Genomic DNA, 26,448 nt, shown 5'->3' with positions numbered 1-26,448 from the left:
AACTATCAGGCCATGCTGGGCCTAAGTGAATTGTTCTCGCACTAATATTAGAACATAGGTAGTTTGTTTGTCTTAATTTCGCGCAAAGCTACACGAGGACTATCTGCCCTAGCCGTCCATGATTTAGCAGCGTAAGACCAGAGGGAAGGCAGCTAGTCATCACTGCCAACCGCCAAATACTGGGTTACTCTTTTACCAACGAATAGCGCGATTGGTCGTCATTATAACGTCCCCACGTCTGAAAGGGCGAACATGATTGGTGCGACAAAGATTCGAACCCGCGATCCTCAGATTACGAGTCGAGCGCCTTACCACCTGGCCATGCCGGGGCCTTACATAGGTAGAACTAAGTCAAACTTTCATTGTTTTTATGTTTTGCTTTTCATAACCCTCTGGCTCTTACGTGGTAATTGCAGTTCGTGTACACAAGGCCCGGCATGGCCAAGTATGTTAAGGCGTTCGTCTCGTAATCTGAGGGTCGCACCAAACATGCTCGCAGATAGCCCTCGAGTAGCTTTGCGCGAAATTCAAAACAAACAAACACAAAAATATATTCTGACCTCTTAAAATGAAACGTAGAATAGACGTTTCTCGTCGAAAGGAACGGAAATGTTTCATTTTTCTAACGTTGTTTTGGACATTTTTTATCTGGAAAGCTACATATACAGAGAAGATCCCACACCAGAAGGAAAACTAGCAGAAATAACAATTCCCTTGGTTTCAAGAGACGACAGCGCTATCTATACATGTATAGCTCGAAACGACTACGGAGAAGACAGAAAGAACATTCAAGTCAATGTTCAAGGTAGTGTCGTAAGTTTTATTCAAGTCAATGCTTAAGGTAGTATCGTAAGTTTTATTCGAGTCAATGTTCAAGGTAGTGTCGTAAGTTTTATTCAAGTCAATGTTCAAGGTAGTGTCGTAAGTTTTATTCAAGTCAATGTTCAAGGTAGTGTCATAAGTTTTATCAAGTCAATGTTTAAGGTAGTATCGTAAGTTTTATTCGAGTCAATGTTCAAGGTAGTGTCGTAAGTTTTATTCAAGTCAATGTTCAAGGTAGTGTCATAAGTTTTATCAAGTCAATGTTTAAGGTAGTATCGTAAGTTTTAATCGAGTCAATGTTCAAGGTAGTGTCGTAAGTTTTATTCAAGTCAATGTTCAAGGTAGTGTCGTAAGTGTTTACTGTTGTTTTCTTAGTACACAGCTTCACAATGCACTATTTTCATTACGTCCATCGCGGGGAATCAAACCCAGGATTTTTGCATTGTATCTCCGTAGCGTTACCATTAATTAAACGATGAACCATGTCAAACGAATTAATAATTTTGGTTTCTATATTATTTCCTTGAGTTTTCCAACAGCAGTAGAACATGATTAACTATTTTAATATTTAAAAAATGGACACAATCAAAAGGACTAACAGTTAAATATTATTGAAGATCTCAAGTAACATTTTAAAAATTATAACTCTTTTATGATTGGTTACACAGATCTACTTTTATAACTGATTCAGAAAGTATAAGTCGTACAAGTATCGTCACAAATAAAGTCTGTTTGTTTGTTTTTGAATTTCGCACAAAGCTACTCGAGGGCTATCTGTGCTAGCCGTCCCTAATTTAGCAGCGTAAGACTAGAGGGAAGGCAGCTAGTCATCACCACCCACCGCCAACTCTTGGGCTACTCTTTTTACCAACGAATAGTGGGAATGAACGTCACATTATAACGCCCCCACGGCTGAAAGGGCGAGCATGTTTGGCGCGACGGGGATTGGAATCCTCAACCCTCAAATTACGAGTCGCACGCCTTAACGCGCTTGGCCATGCCAGGCCCACAAATAAATACCTACGTATGAAGAAACTCGTTACTCGCCAGTCTTACATAAAGTATTTACATAAAACTTAAATGAAAATCACTACTCTCAATATTCTAACATGGTCTGTGAATAATCAAAAATGTTAATCTGCTTCCAGTAGAAAAAAACTAGTTTTGTGATATATAAAGCTAGGCAGACTTAACTATCTGTTTTATTTTTCCTTGATCATAGTTTTGTGATATGTAAAGCTAGGCAGACTTAACTATCTGTTTTATTTTTCCTTGATCATAGTTTTGTGATATATAAAGCTAGGCAGACTTAACTATCTGTTTTATTTTTCCTTGATCATAGTTTTGTGATATATAAAGCTAGGCAGACTTAACTTTTTGTTTTATTTTTCCTTGATCATAGTTTTGTGATATATAAAGCTAGGCAGACTTAACTATCTGTTTTATTTTTCCTTGATCATAGTTTTGGGATATATAAAGCTAGGCAGACTTAACTATCTGTTTTATTTTTCCTTGATCATAGTTTTGTGATATATAAAGCTAGGCAGACTTAACTATCTGTTTTATTTTTCCTTGATCATAGTTTTGTGATATATAAAGCTAGGCAGACTTAACTATCTGTTTTATTTTTCCTTGATCATAGTTTTGTGATATATAAAGCTAGGCAGACTTAACTATCTGTTTTATTTTTCCTTGATCATAGTTTTGTGAAATATAAAGCCAGGCAGACTTAACTATCTGTTTTATTTTTCCTTGATCATAGTTTTGTGATATATAAAGCTAGGCAGACTTAACTATCTGTTTTATTTTTCCTTGATCATAGTTTTGTGATATATAAAGCTAGGCAGACTTAACTATCTGTTTTATTTTTCCTTGATCATAGTTTTGTGATATATAAAGCTAGGCAGACTTAACTATCTGTTTTATTTTTCCTTGATCATAGTTTTGTGATATATAAAGCTAGGCAGACTTAACTATCTGTTTTATTTTTCCTTGATCATAGTTTTGTGATATATAAAGCTAGGCAGACTTAACTATCTGTTTTATTTTTCCTTGATCATAGTTTTGTGATATATAAAGCTAGGCAGACTTAACTATCTGTTTTATTTTTCCTTGATCATAGTTTTGTGATATATAAAGCTAGGCAGACTTAACTATCTGTTTTATTTTTCCTTGATCATAGTTTTGTGATATATAAAGCTAAGCAGACTTAACTTTCTGTTTTATTTTTCCTTGTTCATAGTTTTGTGATATATAAAGCTAGGCAGACTTAACTATCTGTTTTATTTTTCCTTGATCATAGTTTTGTGATATATAAAGCTAGGCAGACTTAACTATCTGTTTTATTTTTCCTTGATCATAGATTTGTGATATATAAAGCTAGGTAGGCTTAACTTTCTGTTTTATTTTTCCTTGATCATAGTTTTGTGATATATAAAGCTAGGCAGACTTAACTATCTGTTTTATTTTTCCTTGATCATAGTTTTGTGATATATAAAGCTAGGCAGACTTAACTATCTGTTTTATTTTTCCTTGATCATAGTTTTGTGATATATAAAGCTAGGTAGACTTAACTTTCTGTTTTATTTCACATTTCAATTGTCACCAAACAAAAATGGTAAAATTAAAGGATTTTAAATAAGCAAATCGATAACGCACGTGACATCCACCAACGATATAAAGTTTCTGAACCGCGATGTATCAAAACTACATTTTGAGACTGTTTGGAGTTTCGTAAGTAACGTGGTGCCACCGAACATTGATCGCTTTAAAAGTTTTGGGCAATAACCCTTTGATCTAAAATTATTCATACATATTTAAATCACGAAGGTTTGTTAAGATCGGGTATTTAGAATTTCAAAGACTGGTTGGTCAGTGAAACTTCTGTACAAGGTGAGAGTCCTAGGACACAAAGGCCAGTGAAAAAGTCCGTTCATGTGTCTCAATCAAATGTATTCAACCTGATGAAGAAGGACCTTTCTACGAAAACGAAGTTTAATGAGTATGGGTTCACAAAGATATACCTTCCAATCATACTTTCATTTCAACCGTCGCATACCTCAAAGAGTTGGAGAATTTAACTACTAGTCCTGCTATTTCGTATAAAGACGTAGTGGTCGAGTGGCGGAAATAGCGCTTCTAAAGGTTCTGTGCACTCCAACTGTTGAAACTGGCATTGAGAGGTTATGGAAACTATACAGGGAGGAATGATGTGCTTTGGGTAAGACAGTCTCATGATGAAGCCTTTTGCACCAGCAACCAGCATGCAGTGCTATTTTCAAAATGGTCGTCAAAGAGAGCTTAATCAGACGTTGTGACATGGATTGTAACGACATGGTAACACTCCAAATTTTGTTTCGTGTAATACATTCAGTGTCTGTAGTTTTATTACTTTAACACCTGCATCGACTTAACTGCCTAAGAGATGTGACCTCGTACTGAAAATTTTAATTAAGGTCAGAAATTGCAATGGTCTATAGTATTTCAGTCATTTCCTTAATAAATTCATTTTCAGAATTAATTTGCCAAAGTCGTTTACTATTAAGTTACTTATACCGTTAAATTCGATTATGACTTTTCTAATGATCGTGGACCTCATTTGGCTAAGCGTTTAGTGAAGTCAAACTGCGAATACGATGATTCGTGCTTAGTGTTCCGTTATCTCAAACTCAATTTGTGCAGTTTAGGTCCGTAGGTGTGTTATAAGAGTAACTACCAAAACCCCACTATTTCAAGATTTAGCGCTTGGTGATATTGAGTAGCTGTCCTCTCTGTCAGCTCAGAACTAGGGAGAGGTGTGCACTTGAGTAACTACCCTCTCTCTCATCTGTCAGCTCAGAACTAGGGAGAGGTGTACACAGATTGTCTGCTCTGTAGCTTTACGCAAAAATCGTGAATTAAACACAAAGAAACGTCGTTAAGGGAGTATTCCAAATTCTTATGACCAAAAAATATCAAACAAGTTATGATAAAGGGACCCTCAATTAATTTAAAATACAACATTTTTTTCAAATTATCTTATATTAACGTATTTGTCACATTGATGGTTAAAAGCATAAATTTCTACTACCTCAATTTTTACTGTAACTTTTGTTTCTAGGTTAAAATAAATAACTAGAAAGATCGATATAAAGGTTAAAAGCAAAAACTAAAGTAAAATCAGTAATAAAATGTTATAAAGGTAAAAGTAATTTCTGTAAACTTTTCAAGCCAATAACGTATTTTATAAAGCCCCGGCATGGCCAGGTAGTTAAAGCGTTCGACTCGTAATCTGAGAGTAGCGGGTTCGAATCCCGGTCGCACCAAACATGCTCGCCCTCCCAGCCGTGGGGGCGTTATAATGTGACGGTCAATCCCACTATTCGTTTGTAAAAGAGTAGCCCAAGAGTTGGCGGTGGGTGGTGATGACTAGTTGCCTTCCTTCTAGTCTCACACTGCTAAATTAGAGACGGCTAGCGCAGATAGCCCTCGAGTGGCTTTGCGCGAAATTCATAAAACAAACAAACGTATTTTATGTAATTCTAAATAGTACAAAATATATTTTTCGCTCTCACGTTTATAACAAGTCTTTAACGCACGGTTCTTTTTTTTTTTACACCAGAGGTCCCTGATTCAATTCATAACATTCAAGTTGAAAAAGTAACAAGTCACGATGTATTTCTGACATGGTCGCTTCCATATAATGGTAATTCTGAAATCACGGAATTCCAAGTTCAATGGCGGGAAGATCATGGTGAGTGTTAGTTTAGAAAGAAGAACAGTTTACCTTTTTGTTAATTACTAATTAGTCTTTCTCATAATCAGAGATGATAAGAAACACGAAGCTTACCGACTGTAGTTTTCCTTGTATTCTTTAAGATCAATGGACCCAAATAAACCAAAAACTGATGTCAGGGAGTGAAACAGCTGCTACCATAAGTAATCTCAAACCTCAAACCCTTTATAGATTTAGGGTTAGAGCAGTGAACTCAATCGGGATTGGTCGTTTCTCCAATGAAATTCAACAGGAGACTGCGGTAGAAGGTAAGTAGAACGAAGAATACTTACTAATTGTAAATGGAGTCCCCCTTACTCCCCCTCCCCACAAAAAAACGTTGAAAATAAGTTACGAAGTTTTAAAAAAACATATCAGGATTTAGTTTCACGAAAGAAAGTTGAAGTTTAAAAATAATTGGAGAGCTTCATTATTTGCACTTTTGAATAGGAAATATTTTGGCTTTCGAGACTTAGAAAGAGCTAAAGAAATAACTGTAGGTATTGTGAGAAAGACAACTTCTGGCCTAATGTTAATATAAATTGTACCATTTAAATGGAAATTTTAGACTTGCATTTTGACATAAGTTAACTCATATTGTAAGAAAGGCAAATTCTGACCTAATTTTGATATAAATTGTACAACTTAGATGGAAAATGTACTTACATTTTTGACATCGGTTAATTCACTTTACCTTCTTCTGAAAGAATGTTTGACTACAGAAGAGATGTTATCTAATTAATTCACTTTACCTTTTCTGAGAGAAAGTTTGACTACAGAAGAGATGTTATCTAATTAATTCACTTTACCTTTTCTGAAAGAATGTTTGACTACAGAAGATATGTTATCTAATTAATTCACTTTACCTTTTCTGAGAGAAAGTTTGACTACAGAAGAGATGTTATCTAATTAATTCACTTTACCTTTTCTGAGAGAAAGTTTGACTACAGAAGAGATGTTATCTAATTAATTCACTTTACCTTTTCTGAGAGAAAGTTTGACTACAGAAGAGATGTTATCTAATTAATTCACTTTACCTTTTCTGAAAGAAAGTTTGACTACAGAAGAGATGTTATCTAATTAATTCACTTTACCTTTTCTGAAAGAAAGTTTGACTACAGAAGAGATGTTATCTAATTAATTCACTTTACCTTTTGTGAAAGAAAGTTTGACTACAGAAGAGATGTTATCTAATTAATTCATTTTACCTTTTCTGAGAGAAAGTTTGACTACAGAAGAGATGTTATCTAATTAATTCACTTTACCTTTTCTGAGAGAAAGTTTGACTACAGAAGAGATGTTATCTAATTAATTCACTTTACCTTTTCTGAAAGAAAGTTTGACTACAGAAGAGATGTTATCTAATTAATTCACTTTACCTTTTCTGAAAGAAAGTTTGACTACAGAAGAGATGTTATCTAATTAATTCACTTTACCTTTTCTGAGAGAAAGTTTGACTACAGAAGAGATGTTATCTAATTAATTCACTTTACCTTTTCTGAAAGAATGTTTGACTACAGAAGAGATGTTATCTAATTAATTCACTTTACCTTTTCTGAGAGAAAGTTTGACTACAGAAGCGATGTTATCTAATTAATTCACTTTACCTTTTCTGAAAGAATGTTTGACTACAGAAGAGATGTTATCTAATTAATTCACTTTACCTTTTCTGAGAGAAAGTTTGACTACAGAAGAGATGTTATCTAATTAATTCACTTTACCTTTTCTGAGAGAAAGTTTGACTACAGAAGAGATGTTATCTAATTAATTCACTTTACCTTCTTACCTTTTCTGAAAGAAAGTTTGACTACAGAAGAGATGTTATCTAATTAATTCACTTTACCTTTTCTGAAAGAAAGTTTGACTACAGAAGAGATGTTATCTAATTAATTCACTTTACCTTTTCTGAAAGAAAGTTTGACTACAGAAGAGATGTTATCTAATTAATTCACTTTACCTTTTCTGAAAGAAAGTTTGACAACAGAAGAGATGTTATCTAATTAATTCACTTTACCTTTTCTGAGAGAAAGTTTGACTACAGAAGAGACGTTATCTATTGTTTATGTTAAATTTATTTCTAAATCACCGTGTTTTGAAAAGATCTAAAACCTTTGTTTTATTTTGCCAGTAACGCACATATAATATTTTCGCAATTATCACGACGTTATTCGATGTTTCCTATCAGTGCATCAAAATCCTGGAAATTAGGAAAGACTATTCTATATGAGTGATATAACCAGGAGAAATGAGCAGAATACGAAATAGAAACCAGTGTTCATAAATAAATACACGTGATATATGATTGTGCTAATTTTTAGATTGTTTGTTTGTTTGAATTTCGCGCAAAGCTACTCGAGGACTATCTTCGCTAGCCGTCCCTAATTTAGCAGTGTAAGACTAGAGGGAAGGCAGCTAGTCATCACCACCTACCGCCAACTCTTGAGATACTCTTTTACTAACGAATAATGGAATTGACCGTCACATTATAACACTCCTACGACTAAGAGGACGAGCTTGTTTGGTGTGATAGAGATTCGAACCATCGACCATCAGATGGAGAGTCGGATGCCTTAACCACCTGGCCATTCCGGGCCAATAATCCTCAGAAACCAAATTGAAACTGTAATTAGTTTGTATGGATATTTCAATCTTGAGAAAAATTCCCCTGAAACACGTGATTGTTTCTGTTTACCATTTTTAATTTCCCATTCATTGTATTTAGTTATGTATGACGACTGTTTCATTCCTGGATATCTCGTAGTACAGTGCTCGCTTTTCTCCTTAAATTTCAAATACTTTAAGGAATCAGCCTTCATCTGAATTATTAAAATGTCTACTGAGATGAAAACCAAATTTTACAGAAATGTTCGTGTAATGTTGTACAATTAACAGTAAGACTTTAAAAGCGCATCTTTATTTTTTCTATAAATGTTGTTCTCGATGGAACAGTGCTACGTTTGCAGACTTAGAATGTTAAAATCCGAGGTTCGATTCCCGCGGTGGATACACCAGGTATTCGTATGTGGCCTTTCCTCTACAAAAAAAAGAGCAAATTTTTATCTTCATCGCATTTGTTTGTAAGAACTTTCCTCCTGTAGGTTTTTCTTTGTTATTATAACTACCACTCGTCCAGTAGTTTAGTAACTATAGGAAACTTCTCTCGCGTTTTCTTTTATAAGTGTACCAAACACGGCATTACAATCTGTATACAACACGGTTTTAGGTATAAAAAAAACAGTATTACAATCTGTATATACAAGGTTTTAGGTATACCAAACACAATATTACAATCTGTATATACAAGATTTTAGGTATAGTATACCAAAAACAGTATCACAATCTGTATGTAACACGGTTTTAGGTATACCAAAAACAATATTACAATCTGTATATACAAGGTTTTAGGTATACCAAACACAATATTACAATCTGTATATACAATGTTTTAGGTATACCAAACACAATATTACAATCTGTATATACAATGTTTTAGGTATACCAAACACAATATTACAATCTGTATATACAAGATTTTAGGTATAGTATACCAAAAACAGTATCACAATCTGTATGTAACACGGTTTTAGGTATACCAACAACACTATTAAAATCTGTATATAACACGGTTTTAACTGTACTAAAACATGACATTACAATATGCATACAATGTTTCAAATATATTCATAAAGCATTACGGTCTGCATGTAACACGGTTTCTATAGTTTCAAAACAATCGCAGTATCTATCTATTATTTAGTGTAAACTGTGTGACAAGACATTGACTTCTCGATACCGATTTTAAGTGCATATAATTTCCATAAATATATATTAGAAACAAGATGCTACAGATGTGTTAGTCGTTGTGTCTGCACACTGCTTACGTATGTAAGTTTCTTCATCGAAACTCGAAAACGTATGTTTTCATTTAGCTCCGAGCTATTCTATTATCGTGACAAAACTATCTGTTCTACACACATGAAAAACATTCTTAATAAGTCTGCTCACTGTAGTCGTTGTGTTTCTTGTTTTTTTTTAATGAGCTCTCCATGTAAGTATAGGAGCTGGAAAAATATATGCTTTCTAATTTGATATATTGAACGGCCGACTTTGGCGTAAGAAACTTAATACAAAGTACTACAAACAAGCGTATTTCAACAAACGTCATGGAGGTAAAGATATAGAAAAGAAATTAGGAAGAAAAGTACATACTGCTAACAACTTTGGCTTTTGTAGAAATGAAACAAATTAATTGCCTATTAATCAGTGATCTCGAGAAACCCACTTGTTGAGAAATTTATTCATCGTCGTGAAACTGACGATGACCGAAGAAGGTCGAAACGTTGTTCGGTTTTCTATGTAAAATATTTTCTCAACCCAAACGAGCCGTTTTTGCATATAATTGCCTATTAGATATACACGTTGTACGTAGGTAGACGTTTAACAATAGTTCATGTCACTAAACTATGGATAACTTAGAATATACGCATCTATATATATTCATTAATACATTAGCTGTATACCATTCTTCTGGCAATCTAGTAACGTATTTGTATTTGTCTTAGTGTTTGTAAAATAATTTTTCCCAATTTACTTATATCCACGAGGGACAACTAAAAATAATGTTCATTTTACTTCCAAGCTCCTCAGACTGCGCCATCTGGTGTCAGAGCTGTTGCAGTGAGCTCCAGAGAAATTCTTGTGTCATGGCTGGTAGGTGCTTTTTTTATTTATTTATAATAATTTATTTATCATTCTTCTTCTTTGAACGACTTTTTTTCTCAATTTTAAAGCAGAAATTATACTTCTGTGTTTCGAATACGTTTCTCTTTTCTATCCAACAATTTTTTTCTCCTTTTCAAAGAAGAAACTGAAAAACTAACAAAGGATATTTGACATGAAATTCGATGGACCAAAGAGCAACAAACGTCAATATAAATTTTGGATCGATGTAATGCCGTATTCTTAAGCCTTGTGTCGAACAGCGCAGCATCGTGTGCTGAGACGAATCAGAGAAATAGATTCACGTTCACAGAGTTGAAAAAGTTATGCTAAAACGATTTTGAATACGCAAACCTGAAACTTACGTGACAACCACAGACTATCAGAGTGGAACAGGATGTATCAGAATCGCATTTTTTTCCATTATTTGGCGTTTTGTAAATAACGTAATATTGCAGAAAATCGATCGTTGTGGGGGGGAGATATGTAGGAGCCTCTTCAAATGTAAAATACCCGGTATTCTTACACTCGCAGTAACACAACGGTACGTCTGCTTATTTATAACGCTAGAAACTGGGTTTCGATACCCTCGGTAGTCAGAGCACATACAGATAGCCCATTGTATAGCTTTGTGTCCAGCTTCAAACAAAACAAATAAGCTCATGTTGTGAAGATCGAGATTTATAATTTCAAAAGAAATGCAATGTTCCTTGCCCTTAATTATCATTGAAAGTCAAAAGAATGTGGATCAGCTTAGGGTACCAGGACCATAAGAAAACGTTTTGCAATAAAGTCGTACTCAAAGCGTGGTAAGCAAAGTTTCAGAAACCACTAAGCAACAACTATGAAAGATATCCGTTGGAAAAGAGGCAAATAGGATATGAGTTCCCCGAGAAAAAAATTCCAGTCATATCTCCTTTATTATCATTGCATATCTCAAGCAGTTGGAGAATGAAACGAGAATCCATGATATTACATACGATGTCATGCCGTTTCAGTTGCTGGACGCAGCAGCTAGGAATTTTTGTGCGACTAGACGCTTTAAACAGGTGTTGGTTAATCTTTATATTTGCACATTAGATGAATTATGGAAAGATTAAAAGAAGAGAGGTGTGTTTTTGCACATGACAATTTTACGACGAAGCCTTTTGAAATGGAAACTATGCTACAGGGCTATTTCAAGATGTGAGATGGTCAGAAAGAGAATCCCCCCAGTGGCACAGCGATATATCTCTGGATTACATCACTAGAAATCGAGTTTCCATACCCGTAATGAGCAGAGCACAGGTAACCCACTGTGTAGTTTTGTGCTTAGTCACAAATACACAGAAATACCATAGCCGGACTTTTCCACATGGACTGTAACCACGTGACAAGGCTGCATATCATTTTAATACCACGTACTCAACTTTTGTGAACATAAATGTATATAGAGAGAAACATTGATATGAAAATAAGTATATATATATATATGTATGTGTGAGTTTGTATACATGTAAACAAAACTAGATATAAAATAACATTATACTTACTTTTCTGTATGAAAACAAACCAGCATTGTAAATAATTTATCCAATTGATCCATTATTCAAAAAATCCATGTATGTCTATGTTTACAAATACCGTGTTTTCTCCGATGTTTGGAGATACTTCATATATTTATTTAATGTGTAGTGATGGTATATTTGTTTAATATGTAAAGATACTATAATTATCTAATGCCTATAGATACCATATTTAGGTAATGACTGAAGATATGTTTGTCTAATGTTTAGAGATACAATATTTGTTTAGCGCGAAGAGCTACTATTTGTGCCTAATATAGGGAGACAACTCGTTTGGAATACTTCTCGGTAAACGTGTCCATTTTGCCGTTTATCACCTGCGAAGGAGACTGGACTGAATTACTGTGAAATAAGTCAAAATGAGTCATTAACGTTAACTCCAGCTCTTGTGCCTTATAGCGTCTCTACACTGCGGTTTACCTAGAAATATTGAACCTGAAATGAAGGAAAGGCGCCTATGTTGTGCTATAAAAAAATAGATATTGTTTTTTATATAAAAAAATTGGACACTTTTCCAAATAGATATTCTTATAGAGATTTATTATTAATGGGCCCATTGATATTCTGTAGCCATACATTAGAATGGAATGACGTAGAATGATTAGAAATCGATTACCTTTAAATGTTGGTCTACATTGCGGTGTAAGTGAAAAATGATGTAATTTTTTTCAAACACGCTATTGCGCATGTACATATTTTCAGAGAGCAGTCTCTCTTTCTCTTTTTATCTCACCTGGAATTTTTTACTTTCTGAGAGTATTTTAGTCGCGTTGTCTGTTTGTTTGTTTGTTTAGCCTAATTTAGCAGGGTAAGACTAGAGGAAAGACAGCTAGTCATCGCCACTCACCGCCAAATCTTGGACTACTCTTTTGCCAACGAATAGTGGGATTGACCGTCACATTATAACTCCCCCACGGTTGAAAGGGCGGGCATGTTTGGTGCGACCATGATTCGAACCCGCGACCTTCAGATTGCGAGTTAAACGCCTTAACCCACCTGTCCATGCCGGGCCGTGTCTGTCGGAATGGGTGTTGGGTATTGAATATGGGCAGTTTAACTCAAACATATACATATATAAGTAGATAAACGTTTTTCTTGTACTGGATGTTATCTGAAAATCAAATTCAAAAGATCAGATATCATTTATTTCCGAAATAAGAAGAAGGAAATAGGGCACTCTATTTCTATCGAAACACAGTTGTAGCTCCTGTATTGGTTAACTCGCATTAATTTATCTTGCATTATTTATTACACTTTCTACACTCAAGTTACAGCTCCCCAGTGGCACAGCGGTATGTCTGCGGACTCACACCTCTAGAAAACGGATTTTGATACCCGTGGTGGGGAGAGGCACAGATAGCCCTTTGTGTAGCTTTGTGCTTAATACCAAAACAATCAGTCAGTTCTCCCCAGTGGCACAGCGGTATGTCTGCGGACTTGCAACGCTAAAAACGGGTTTTGATACTCGTGGTGGGCGGAGCACAGATAGCCCTTTGTGTAGCTTTGTGCTTAATACCAAAACAATTAATAAAACTACAAGTGCCAGTTTTATAACTTCCTCTATTTTTCTCCTTTTGGTCTATTAGAACGTATCACTGTTAAAGTTACCACACTCCAAATATAGCTATGCTCGGATCCAATATTAACGATACAATTTATAAAGTAATGAATATTCTTTATGATCCAATTATTTCCCATATGAATAACTGATGCTGATTAGGTGTCCATTTCCATGGAAATTTGTGCCGACGATTGCGCAGTGACCTTTAATTTAATAGTGCGATACACCGAATCCAGTCATTTTGTATTACGTCAACTTCAAAGACATTGATCATTACACTGTTCTCTTCAGTGGTTCCTCAGCAGAGCTCCAAGGTTTAATCTAATTTGCAACAGTCAACAGTCGTGTTTTACGTTACATGCTTACTTTGTTGCTTTATTTAACTTGTTCATTTCTAATTATCCGATTTACCCATGTAGAGAAGTAATATAATTAATACGTTTTAAACATGAGCTTTTCACGTATGTTGCATGTTTTGTATCGTGAGTTACACATGTCAGTGACATATATCGTGATATGACGCGACGAGTGATTTTCAAAATATACACTCTCTATAATATTGTTTTAATAACATTTGTTGTTATAAACACGTAGTAGATTGCAAAGTCCACATATAATGCAAACTCAAGATAGAATTTTTAATAAAACAATGAAGAAATTTATGATCCGTAATAAAAGTACACCTCCCCTCCCCCCTCCCTTCAAGAGAGCCAGTGACAACTAAAATCTGGATTGAGGCTCAAAGCGATGAACCCCGCACAGGTTGCTTATTGTGTGGTTTTGCTCTAAAACAAACCAAAACGACCAAATAAAAGTTAAATTCTTTCCTTCGAAGCCTTTGGTGTAAGATTTAATGTTGTTTTTACAGGTTCATTTTACTTTGACATCTCAAGGAAAGATGGACGAGACATCAAAAAGATGTGTGTCTATTTGATAAATCTGCTGTTTTTTATTTAAAGTTTCTGTATTATCTCAACATTAAAACTCGTAAAGCAGAAAATATTTTCCTTTGAATCGAAAGATCGAAGGTATATTCGGAATCTACAGTAGCGTTCTCTTGTGGCCAATATTAAATTATTATTTTTTTAGCAGTATCATATGGCACAACGATAAATATGGAGGTTGACAGAACTGTGACCGGTAAGGTGAATGTATCTGCTTTACCAGTTTTGTGTTTTTCTTATGTATAGTTTTGTAAGAACCACTAGTTTTTGTGTGTGTTTTCTTATAGCACATCAGACTATCTGCTGAGTCATGTATAATGGTGCAGAAGTTCTGTGAATATTCTACTATTCTATTCTATTGTTGTTATAGATTGGTGGAAGCTATTACCGGGGTCCGTGCACTCTTCTAAGTAGCAATTTCATCTACAAATTGCGATGCGTATCCATAGCTTATGTCGTATCCACAGCTTATGTCGCCTAGGAATACATGACTGACAAACGTGATGACCGAAATAGGGCTAACTACCTATCTTTGAGAGACACCTGGCTCGGGAGTGAAGTTCTCCGAAAATGTGCCCTCTACGTTTAAGTCTACGTTTTCTGTTTTCCATAAAACTGGATAGTCAGAGAATAATACTTAGCGGTAGTACAAATTACGACATTCCGATCATTGAATCATTGCCAAATGCTTTCTCGAAATCGACAAAATATGGTACAGTGCGGTTTTCTTTAAATAAAGCTTTCTACTATGGATTCAGCTAATTAGATAATTTTTGTTTATTTGAATCCATTTTTGAGTTCCGGGTCTTTTGATGTGATTTACAGGTAAATAAAGAGTCTGCGATATGTTATTTAACAGACTGTTGTGTTTGTTCATTCGTTGTTTTTTTTAATTTCACTCAAAACTACTCGGGGACTATTTGCGTTTGCTGTTCCTAACTTAGTAGTGATAAAGTACAAAGAATCGTAGAATTAAACGTCACGTTATAACTCTCCCACGGTTAAAAGGGCGACCGTGTTCGATGACGAAGATTCGAACCCTCGACCCGCAGGTTGCGAATCGATTAATTTGGAACTGATATACTAGAGAGAGAAGGCAGCTGATTATCACCATCCGCCGCCAGTTGGGATACTCTTGTTTTACAAAATTGTAAGACTTTACTATCAGCATTATAGCGCACTGTGACTCCAGAGTGCAGAGATACGTCTAACAGCAACGGGATACAAACCACATTTCATCGTATTTACAGTTCGGACAAGCTCAACAAGGTCCATATATACATAAACAAAAAGTGGTTCAATAAACTCTTCACGAGAGAACCATAAAACCAGAAATTACTGATAATGCCATTGGTTCTTAAATGTGTATGTCCGACGTGGAATAAGGCTAAGTTGTTTTCGTAAAGCATTGGAATCTGTTGTTACCAAGGGTTGTGAGTTTATGTGCTCAATTAAATACACTTAATCCTGTGCATTAATAGTAACGTTAAAATGTTCTCAAGTCAATTGAACATTTTGCCGCTAGGACTGTTTTGTTTGTTTTTTTGGTGTGTTTTTTTAATTTCGCGCAAACCTACTCGAGGGCTATGTGCGCTAGTCGTCCCTAATTTAGCAGTGTAAGACTAGAGGGAAGGCAGTTAGTCATCATCACTCACCGCCAACTCTTTGGCTACTTTTTTTACCAATGAATAGTGGGATTGACCGTCACATTATAACGCCCCCCACGGCTGAAAGGGCGAACATATTTGGTGCGACCGGTATTCGAACCCGCGACCCTCGGATTACGAGTCAAACGCCTTAACACACTTGGCCACGCCGGGCCCCGTTAGGACTGTTACTCGTCTCTGTCTTGTGTACACATAATTTTGCTCTCGCTCAGTGTAATGAATTCCAATATATTTTTTCTTATTTAAATATTTTTTCACTTTGATAAGAATATTGTTTACGTAACCCTACGTGAGAACAACAGGGCAATATAATTTATATTTAATTTGTGTTAAACAGGTTTTAAAAAATGTGTAGATGTAACTAAACTGGCCTCACAGAAATATCATTGGGTCAGAGGTAGGCTTTATAGACTATAACGCAAATATTCGAGTTTCGATCCCTGTCTAGCTGTGCACTTACAATCGGCCCGGCATGGCCAGGTGGTTAAGGCACTCGACTCGTAATTCGAGGGTCGCGGGTTCGAATCTCCGTCACACCAAACAAGCTCGCCTTTTCAGCCGTGGGCGCGTTATAATATAATGGTCAAGCCCACTATTCGCTGGTAAAAAAGAGTTGGCGGTGGGTGGTGATGACTAGCTGCCTTCCGTCTAGTCTTACACTGCTAAATTAGGGACGGCTAACCCAGAGACCCCTTGTTCAGCTTTGCGCGAAATTCAAAACAAACCAAAAGATTTCACACACTATGGAAACAAACTGAAGAACACAAAACGGAAACTTTGGTTGCTCTGGTGCATCATTAGGCAGTGGGATTATTTATTGTGATAAGCAATGTTGTAGTTAAATTGTCATAAATAGCGTTGTAGTTAGGCTTAGGTAACATGAAATTTTAGGTGCATCATTAGGCAGTGGGATTATTTATTGTGATAAGCAATGTTGTAGTTAAATTGTCATAAATAGCGTTGTAGTTAGGCTTAGGTAACATGAAATTTTTCTTGTTTAATCGGTGAATTATGAGAGAATTATTTTTCACCCTATTAAATACATGGATCAGGTGTTTATGATGCTCGACTAACAATCTGAGAGTCGCGGGTTCGAATCTATATCACGCTAAACATGTTCGCCCTTTCAGCCGTGGGGGCGTTATAATGCCAAGCCCACTACTCGTTGATGAAAGAGTAGCCCAAGAGGTGGCTGTGGGTGGTAAATAATTCTGCTTTTCCTGTAGTATTACACTGCTAAATTAGGGACGGCTAACACAACAAACGAACCAATCACAACTTTGCGCGAAATTCATAACAAATAAATTGAGTACATTTTTACTTTTGTGTATCAACAACATACAACAATAGATTACGTATTTCTTAATCCACGATTATGGCACGAAATGTTATAAAACTATACACAATCGCTAAAAAATTTGTTTTTTTCATCTGCTAAATAATTTAGTAAAATAAATTAATTGTTATTTGCTAATCAGTAACTTGCTAATCAGTAAAGTATTTGTGGTAACTACAGGAGACCCTAAACATCGTACAGTTCTTTTATTATTTTATTCATATTTAACATTTAAAAATTCGTTATTATTAAGCTATTATATGGATTAAAAGCTAATCTAAATCTCCTTCGCTGACCGATCGAACCTCATACAGTATTATTGGCAATTACGGTTAAAGAAATCGATAAGAGAGGAGATGCTTCGCTGACGTATCAGTAGATTTCGATCATTATTGGTTATTGTTGTTTTTTGTGTTATTTGTTTTATGGCATTACGTACCTATAGTTTGATTGGTACATTAAATACGATGCAGTTTGTACCATGTTACTCACTACTTTGTGTGTGTTTTGATCTGTGTTATTAGCTTACTTTTATCGAAAGTATCAGACATTTCCAGCCTGATCGAATTTTGAAACAGTCGGGTTTTCATTTTTCGGATTCATTTTGTTCGTCAGTTTCATAATTCAATTCTGGCTATAATCAGGCCCTGCGTGGTCAGGCGGTTAAGGCGCTCGACTGGTAATCCGAGGGTCGCAAATTCGAATCCCCGTCGCACCAAACATGCTCGCCCTTTAAACCGTGGGGGCGTTATAATGTCACGGTCAATCCCACTATTCTTTGGTAAAAGAGTAGCCCAAAAGTTGACGGTGGGTGGTGATGACTAGCTGCCTTCCGTCTAGTGTTATATTGGTGAAATAGGAAAGGCTAGCACAGATAGCCCTCGTGTAGCTTTGCGTGAAATTCTAAACAAACAGTCTGTATTCAGGTTTTTTTGGGGCTGTTGTTTTTTTTCGAATAATTTTAATTAGATGACAAATGAGTAACGTGTACACGATAATCCGAAGACACTCTATCTTAAAGTCTTTTGCCATCCATTCGCATTAATAAGTCAATTTGAAGAAAGGCCGCTAAAGTTTACTAAAACCGTACATCGCTTGTGGAGAAATGTTCACAACCAGATGTTCTGACTTATTGACAAGAAGACGTTTCTCTCAGTAAACGTGTGAAATAGACATCAGTCGGACAAAAGTACACGACCGATACACGACCTCGTCTCAAGCTGTACTGGAGACTGTGTGCTATACTTAGATTTACCAAAGCAAATCATAAAAAAAGAACTGTATTTAGTGTACTGAAGGTACCATATTCCCTTTACAAAGTGTTATCTGGATATGGTCCTTTCTACCCGAAAAAACAAACAAACTAAAAATGTCTTTATACAGGATGTTCGGAAAGTCACTGTGCAGTTTTGTACAACAGCATTCATTCAGTCTGTTTCATGCCAGCAACTGATAGCGGTGTTTAGAAACAAAATAAGAAGGATCCAAGCCTGTATTGATGCCAACGGGCATCAACATTGTTTATAATTGGCATTCATATTTACCTCCTGCATTCTATATTGAAACATGTCTGTTAATAAATATATATGTGCACACTGACTTTCCGAACACCCCGTACTATACTTTTTATATGAAAATATCTTGAAATGGGTACAAAGATATATTATGTCACATATTGTGTGCCATACCACTGTGAATAATTTGTACATAATGAAAATAAAGAAATTCGACATAATTGTGTTACGTTTCTGAAAACTGCTACAAATTTGACCGAATGCTCCCAAACATGGGTCGAGACTTTGAAGAATTAGGCTTAACTAAGGAAAACTCGGAAAATTAATTAAACTTCAAATCATGGCATTAATTGGTATGCCCTAAGTTATAAATAACTGATATTTTATTGCAAGTGTTCCGTAGCACGTGCTCGTTCTCTTCTCAAATACTTCGTGTTGCGGTTTGTTTGTTTGTTGTTGTTTTTTTTTGTTTAGGGTTTAACTCTTGTCCCAACTATGTGTTATGCCTGTAATGTTTATCTTGACAATGTTAGAAACGTCTGCTTGTCTCTGGAATAAATGAACTTTAAATATCATAGAATACGTACGATCTTAATTAAAGTGATACAAAGACAGAACGATCACCTTCAAAACGGCTTTAGAAATAAACCAAATTTTAAGTTTGTTTTTCTATACGTAGCTCTTGAGAGAACCAGGAACAGGAGATTATGTGAAAGGTTACTACGTTGGGATAAAACCACGAGGCTCATCACATCCCTTCACCTACAGAACTGTGGTGCTCAGAGACGAAGACTTGGCCGAACTAGAGATCTCAGGCCTAGAGCGAAACACCGACTACGTTGTTGTTGTTCAGGCTTTCAACAGCAAGGGTCCAGGTCCTTCGTCAGACGAAGTTTACATGAGAACTCCCCAGTTTGGTAAGTTCATGAAAAATGGCAGTCAAAAGACGTTGGTTATAGCAGGCAGGGATCAGTGATACTAATGTGTGTATACAGAGGATAAACTGCTTTATTTGTTACGGCATGCAGGGGCCGTTGTTACAAAGGAATTCTGCAGAAAACGTGTTGTCATGTTTGTTCAGGCAGGCAGAGACAGTTGTTTCAAAGGAATTAATTCTACAGAAGACGTGTTGCCATGTTTATTAGGGCACGCAGGGGCGGTTGTTACATGAGAATTCTACAGAAAACCTGTTGCCATGTTTATTAGGGCACGCAGGGGCGGTTGTTACATGAGAATTCTACAGAAAATGTGTTGCCATGTTTATTAGGGCACACAGGGGCGGTTGTTACATGAGAATTCTACAGAAAACGTGTTGCCATGTTTCGTAAATAAATGGTAGCTGGTTAATAAGGTGGTTCAATGAAGGAATTACCATGCGGTTTGGCCTACGAGTGGCTATGAGTTTTGCACTTTTGGATAATAAATGTCATTGTACCGTTATGAATATGTTCTATTATTCTGCCAGACACATCGTACATTCATCAAAGTCTCAAATTTCCAATAAAAAATGTTTTTTTAAATTCTTGGGATTTGTTAGTTGATTTACCTTAAACTACGGACCCCGGCATGGCCAAGTGGTTAAGGCGTTCGACTCGTAATCAGAGGGTCATGGGTTCGAATCCCCGTCGCACCAAATATGCTCGTCTTTTCATCCGTAGGGGCGTTATAATGTTACGGCCAATCCCACTATCCATTGGTAAAAGAGTAGTCCAATAGTTGACAGTGGGTGGTGATGACTAGCTGTCTTCCCTCTAGTCTTACACTGCTAAATTAGGGACGGCTAGCGCAGATAGTCCTTGAATAGCTTTGCGCGAAATTCAAAACAAACCAAACCAAACAAGCCTTAAACTACAATGATGGCATACGTTAATAACAATGTTTAATTACAGTGTAATGTCTATCTAATGAACTAAAGATTAGGATTAGTTTTATGGTTTCTAGTGCCTTAATCTAATGAACTGAAGATTAGGACTAGTTTTATGGTTTCTAGTGCCTTAATAGTGGGAAATGAATACAATATCATAACCACCTTCGGTTTCCAGAATTTTAGAAACCTTGTATGTCATGTTGTTATAAAAGAACATACTTGTACAATTTTCAAATTAATGTAACTCCCTAATGGTATCTCAATTTGACAAATAATGTGGTCGAATTCTATATCTAATATTATATTATTGTGGTTGTTCTCCACGAGCCGTTATTTATTGTTTTGAATCAAAGTTATATCTGATTACATAACTCTGCTTGAATGGTCATACAAGAACTGACAAAATGGAATAACCTTCCCCCCCCCAGCGGTACATTGATATGTCTGCAGATTTATACTAATAGAAACCGGGTTTCGATATCCGTGGTTGGCAGAGCACAGGTACCCTTTTGTGTAGCTTTGCGCATAACAACAAACAAACAAATAAAATAGAAGACCGATTAATAATAACTATAGATTGGCTCTAATACAGTTAGGTTCAACCTATGAGAAGAAATCAAACACTCTTATATGCATATTCAATCAGACTCATACGCCTTTTTAAAACCTAAAACTAAACAGTGAATACTAGCGAATTAACACTTGATAACATATTATCACAATAATTAATCTATTTTATTCCTGTGTTCAATTCGTTTTAATAATTCTTTAAAGGAGAGTTTTTATGACTGAGGAAAATCACAAACCACCCCTCTTTGCACGTCACTGTGACAGAAAAAAGATTATAAATATATATAAACATACACACTTTTCTATCTGTCTGCCAGTTTTAGCAGAAAGTAGGTAGTTAACTAACCCGAATTTTAATAATTAAATTATTTTGAGTCAGTATTTCAGCCTGATTGTTGGTAGGCTATTTTTATTTTCAAAGAAATTCATTATTCCGGTTTTAATAAAACGTACATAAGAACGTATTGAATAAATATACGTTTTTTTTTATTCATTTTAATTATATAACTGATAAAGGAAACGAAAACCATAATTTCTCGGAAGTTACATAGACTTTTTATTGAATATAATTCTGTTAAGGCTGCTTTTATCACAAAGCTACAAAACGTGCATCTTCTCCATGCCCCTCGCCTGGAATTGAATCCTGGATTTTTAGGAAGTGTCACCGTAATCACACAAAACAGGAATACTGCACCAAACTCCAGATGGAAACGACCGCTAGCCTAAGGAGGTTATTATCTAGTTCACCAAACATGCTACGAAAGATCTTGATACCAAAATATTCAAACAAGTTACAGTAAACTACAGCCCCACCCCACACGTTTACGGTCTTTTCACAAAGAAAACTACTTTCTTTTCCTGTCCGTAATAAAGATTCATCACTCCAGATTCATCACTCCATTTCTTACTAGGCGTTCATCAGATATAATAACATTATCCCGGTTCGTAATAGAGATTCATCACTCCATTTCTTACTAGGCGTTCATCAGATATAATAACATTATCCCGGTCCGTAATAGAGATTCATCACTCCATTTCTTACTAGGCGTTCATCAGATATAATAACATTATCCCGGTCCGTAATAGAGATTCATCACTCCATTTCTTACTAGGCGTTCATCAGATATAATAACATTATCCCGGTCCGTAATAGAGATTCATCACTCCATTTCTTACTAGGCGTTCATCAGATATAATAACATTATCCCGGTCCGTAATAGAGATTCATCACTCCATTTCTTACTAGGCGTTCATCAGATATAATAACATTATCCCGGTCGCACCAAACATGCTCGCCCTTCCAGCCGTGGGAGAGTTACAATATTTCGGCCAATCCCACAATTCGTTGGTAAAAGAGTTGCCCACGAATCGGCGGTGGGTGGTGATGACTAGCTGCCTTCCCTCTAGTTTTACACTGCTAAATTAGGGACGGCTGGAGCAGATAGCTCCCGTGTAGCTTTGCATGAAATTCAAAAATAGACAAACAAACAATTTGTTTAAACATTCTCTATTTATATCTACAAGGCCCCCCGCTAGTACAGCGGTATGTCTCCGGATTTACAACGCTAAAATCAGGGGTTCGATTCCCCTCGGTGGGCTGAGCAGATAGCCCTTTGTGGCTTTGCTATACGAAAAACACACACACACACATATATCCAGAAACGTCAGCCGTATTTCATAGTTCATACCTTCCACCTCTGTTTCTTTTCTGGCTAACTTATGACGTCTCATTCTTTCTTGTTTTAACTCTTCGGATTCAAAAAACTCGTTAACTAATAGAAACGAAATAGTTAAATCATGGACTGATTAGATTCTCTTTGGAATGAATTACTTCTTGTGCTTAAAGTTTTCACGTTGTTGCCATAACAATTACTTGTATTAGGTCACAACAGTAGTGACAGTATTATTTTACGCGCATTTCTTTGCATAATACGAGTTTTCTGAGAATAAAAACTGAAAACTTAATGGTGTCTCGACTGCACACGTCGTGCACTGCTGGCCACTGTCAAAGTGGCCACTTGTCGTTACTCGTATATAAGACAGATTGTTACCAACCGCACTTGTTATCGTGGAGTATTGACAACTCTTCTGACAAACATTATTGTATAATAGATACGATGGTTAATTACACCGTCTGGGAACGTAGCACATAAAATATCGGTCATTACGCTGTTTGTACCAGCGTCTACGATATATATACTATATATTGTTAGTATAATATGTCATTATAATAATAATAATAACAGTTAACTAACACGCTCTAGTAGCGAACGAAAGACACAAGGAGTGCAGTCGAGATACTATTATGGTCTTTTTATAACATTAACAACTGGGTTTCGACACCTGTGCTGGGTACAGAACAGACATCTCATTGCGTAGCTTTTGAGTATTATTATACTGCTAGCGATTAGAATTTACAAACACGTGGTTTCCATATCTTTATATAACAATCGATTTTTTTCTCCTTAAAAATAAAACAAAACAGCGTTTAGCTGTTGATGGTTAAATAATTCACAACCACGTTTAACAATATAAATACTGTTATTACAAAGACGTAATATGAATTTCTTATTATCAATACGGGAGTCCAGTCTCGGTTTAACTACGCCAAGGACTTTGTTTTGGTATCAAGCACAAGGCTACACAAAGAATTATGTATTCTCTGCCCACCATGGGTATCGAAGCCCGATTTCTAGCAGTATAAATCCGCAGACGTATCGCTGTGCCACTGGGGAGAATGGAATAATTGATTTATTGTTTTGGTATTAAGCACAAAGCTACACAAAGAGCTATGTGTGCTCTGCCCACCATGGGTATCGAAGCCCGGTTTCTAGCAGTATAAATCCGCAGACATATCGCTGTGCCACTGGGGAGAATGGACTAATTGATTTATTGTTTTGGTATTAAGCACAAAGCTACACAAAGAGCTATGTGTGCTCTGCCCACCATGGGTATCGAAGCCCGGTTTCTAGCAGTATAAGTCCGCAGACATACCGCTGTGCCACTGGGGAGGGGAAGATTACGTTGATGAAGTTGTTAAGTTCGTCAGTATTTCCATGGATATTTTCAGATCGCCAATTCTTTTCAGTATATATTTAATAATCACATCAAACATTAGTTTTCGTATGTTGCTTAAAAGACATCACGATCATGAAAATTCACTTCGCTTATTTTCTCTTTTTAATTTAAGTTTTATCGTTAGAATAAATAAGCTTCTCTGATTCTCATAAGTAGTTTTATTACATTATTTATGAACTTCGTAAACTATCCCATCAAACTACTCCTTTCAACTGCAAAATTGATTTTTGTTTAAGTTACGAGCTCGCGTATTTCGAAAGCTAAGCCTCGATATTATTCAGCACAATGCCACTCAGTACACAATTTCGTTTTAGTCGAGTGCATGTTGTAAGAGTCTAGCGTGCCTCACATTAATTCAATTACACCTCAAGCAACCTACGTTAAAATTTACTACTTAATATTACTTTACTGGACTTGCAGGGAAAAGTAATTGGACTAAATTAGCTATAATCCACTGCTATCTATAATTATTAGCCATTACGGTTATAAACTACTGCATCTATGTATAATAAAACAAATGTGTTCGTGTATAGTGTATAAAGATACAGAAATCTACATGAGAAACCTATCGTGGAAACATATAATGTGTATTATCTTCAATATTTATTTGTTTGTTTAATACTGAGCTGCCTGATTGTATAGAATAAGTTTAATGTTTTTCTTTTCACTGTGAACTTTCTTTTCTGACCTTATGTAACCCTTATAGTAGGTAGTTTTTCCCTCTGTAACAAATGAACGAGGTTCTTTTTTGCGAGCAAAAGAAAACCAGAAATTCATTGAGAAAGTTCATTTGTTAGGGGTTCGCATCCCCGTCGCACTAAACATGCTCGCCCTTTCAGCCGTGGGGGCGTTATAATGTGACGGTCAATCCCACTATTCGTTGGTAAAAGAGTAGCCCAAGAGTTGGCGGTGGGTGGTGATGACTAGCTGCCTTCCCTCTATTCTTACACTGCTATATTAGGGACGGCTGGGGCAAATATCCCTAGTGTAGCTTTGCGCGATATTAAAAGAAATATATATGTAAACCCATCACGGTCGCAACGCTTGAATAGCAATCTGGCCCCGGCATGGTCAGGTGGGTTAAGGCGTGTGACTCGTAATCTGAGGGTCACGGGTTCGCATCCCCGTCGCATCAAACATGCTCACCCTTTCAGCCATGGGGGCGTTATAAAGTTACGGTCAATCCCACTATTCGTTGGTAAAAGAGTAGCCCAAGAATTGGCGGTGGGTGGTGATGACTAGCTGTCTTCCCTCTAGTCTTACACTTCTAAATTAGGGACGGCTAGCACAGATAGCCCTCGAGTAGCTTTGCGCGAAATTCAAAAAACAAAACAAGCTCTCTCTATGTTTGTATGTATATACATGCATATCTACACACACACATGTAACAAAACTCTAATCCTTTGTTTTTAACGTAATTTTACTTTACTTACCAAACTCTTCTTTATGTAACCGGTTTCTTAGCATCACTTACCTCGAGCTTTCTTATACATTTAAAATCACTTTAAATAAAACAAATATTCTTTTAAACGAGATCTGAACGAGATTTAGAACATCCAGGACAGTTTGGTGTTTTGCTAACTTGTTTATATTACACTACGTAACACAAATTTTGTTCCTGGATAGTATATGTTATTTCTTAATTGCTTATGTTGTAAAAGTACAGAAAATGGTCATTATTCCCTTCAAACTTTGCTTTGTGACTTAGATAATGAAATTTAGAAATTAACCTATTTTCTATGCAAAAATGGGCAAATTTGCACATTTTCATTTACATAAGGACTGTATAAAACAACATATGAATCAAGATTTATATGTATTTATACTAAAGTTATACAAAAATGTTTAGAAGTGAGTAGTTTTTCGAGATTTGCAACTGTAACATAAATCACTTTCACGTATCAGCCCCCAAATATAGTCTCCCACCATGTTTTCGTTATACGCTCCCAGGTCACAAAAGCAAAGTTTGAAGAGAAAAATAGGTCTTTTCCATTTACTTTAGGCATAAGTAGTTGAGAAATAACACTTAAGAGTGTAAAAAATAACACTTAC

The 26,448-nt window shown here is 36.0% G+C and overlaps 1 protein-coding gene across 1 annotated transcript in view; it reads left to right on the top strand.

The window, feature by feature from the left end:
* LOC143245773 (cell adhesion molecule Dscam2-like) overlaps positions 1 to 26,448 on the top strand; it is an 82,178-nt gene that overhangs the window by 9,095 nt on the left and 46,635 nt on the right. The window contains exons 6-10 of the mRNA XM_076492027.1: positions 657 to 805; positions 5,423 to 5,554; positions 5,680 to 5,844; positions 10,215 to 10,285; positions 19,561 to 19,798. Of these exons, the coding sequence (XP_076348142.1) occupies positions 657 to 805; positions 5,423 to 5,554; positions 5,680 to 5,844; positions 10,215 to 10,285; positions 19,561 to 19,798 (755 nt within the window). The remainder of the gene's footprint in view (positions 1 to 656; positions 806 to 5,422; positions 5,555 to 5,679; positions 5,845 to 10,214; positions 10,286 to 19,560; positions 19,799 to 26,448) is intronic.

The sequence above is a fragment of the Tachypleus tridentatus genome, chromosome 3 (assembly GCF_004210375.1).
Source record: "Tachypleus tridentatus isolate NWPU-2018 chromosome 3, ASM421037v1, whole genome shotgun sequence".
Lineage (NCBI taxonomy): Eukaryota > Metazoa > Arthropoda > Merostomata > Xiphosura > Limulidae > Tachypleus > Tachypleus tridentatus.
Note: the sequence above shows the minus strand (reverse complement) of the source record. Positions and strands in the feature narration are given on the sequence as shown.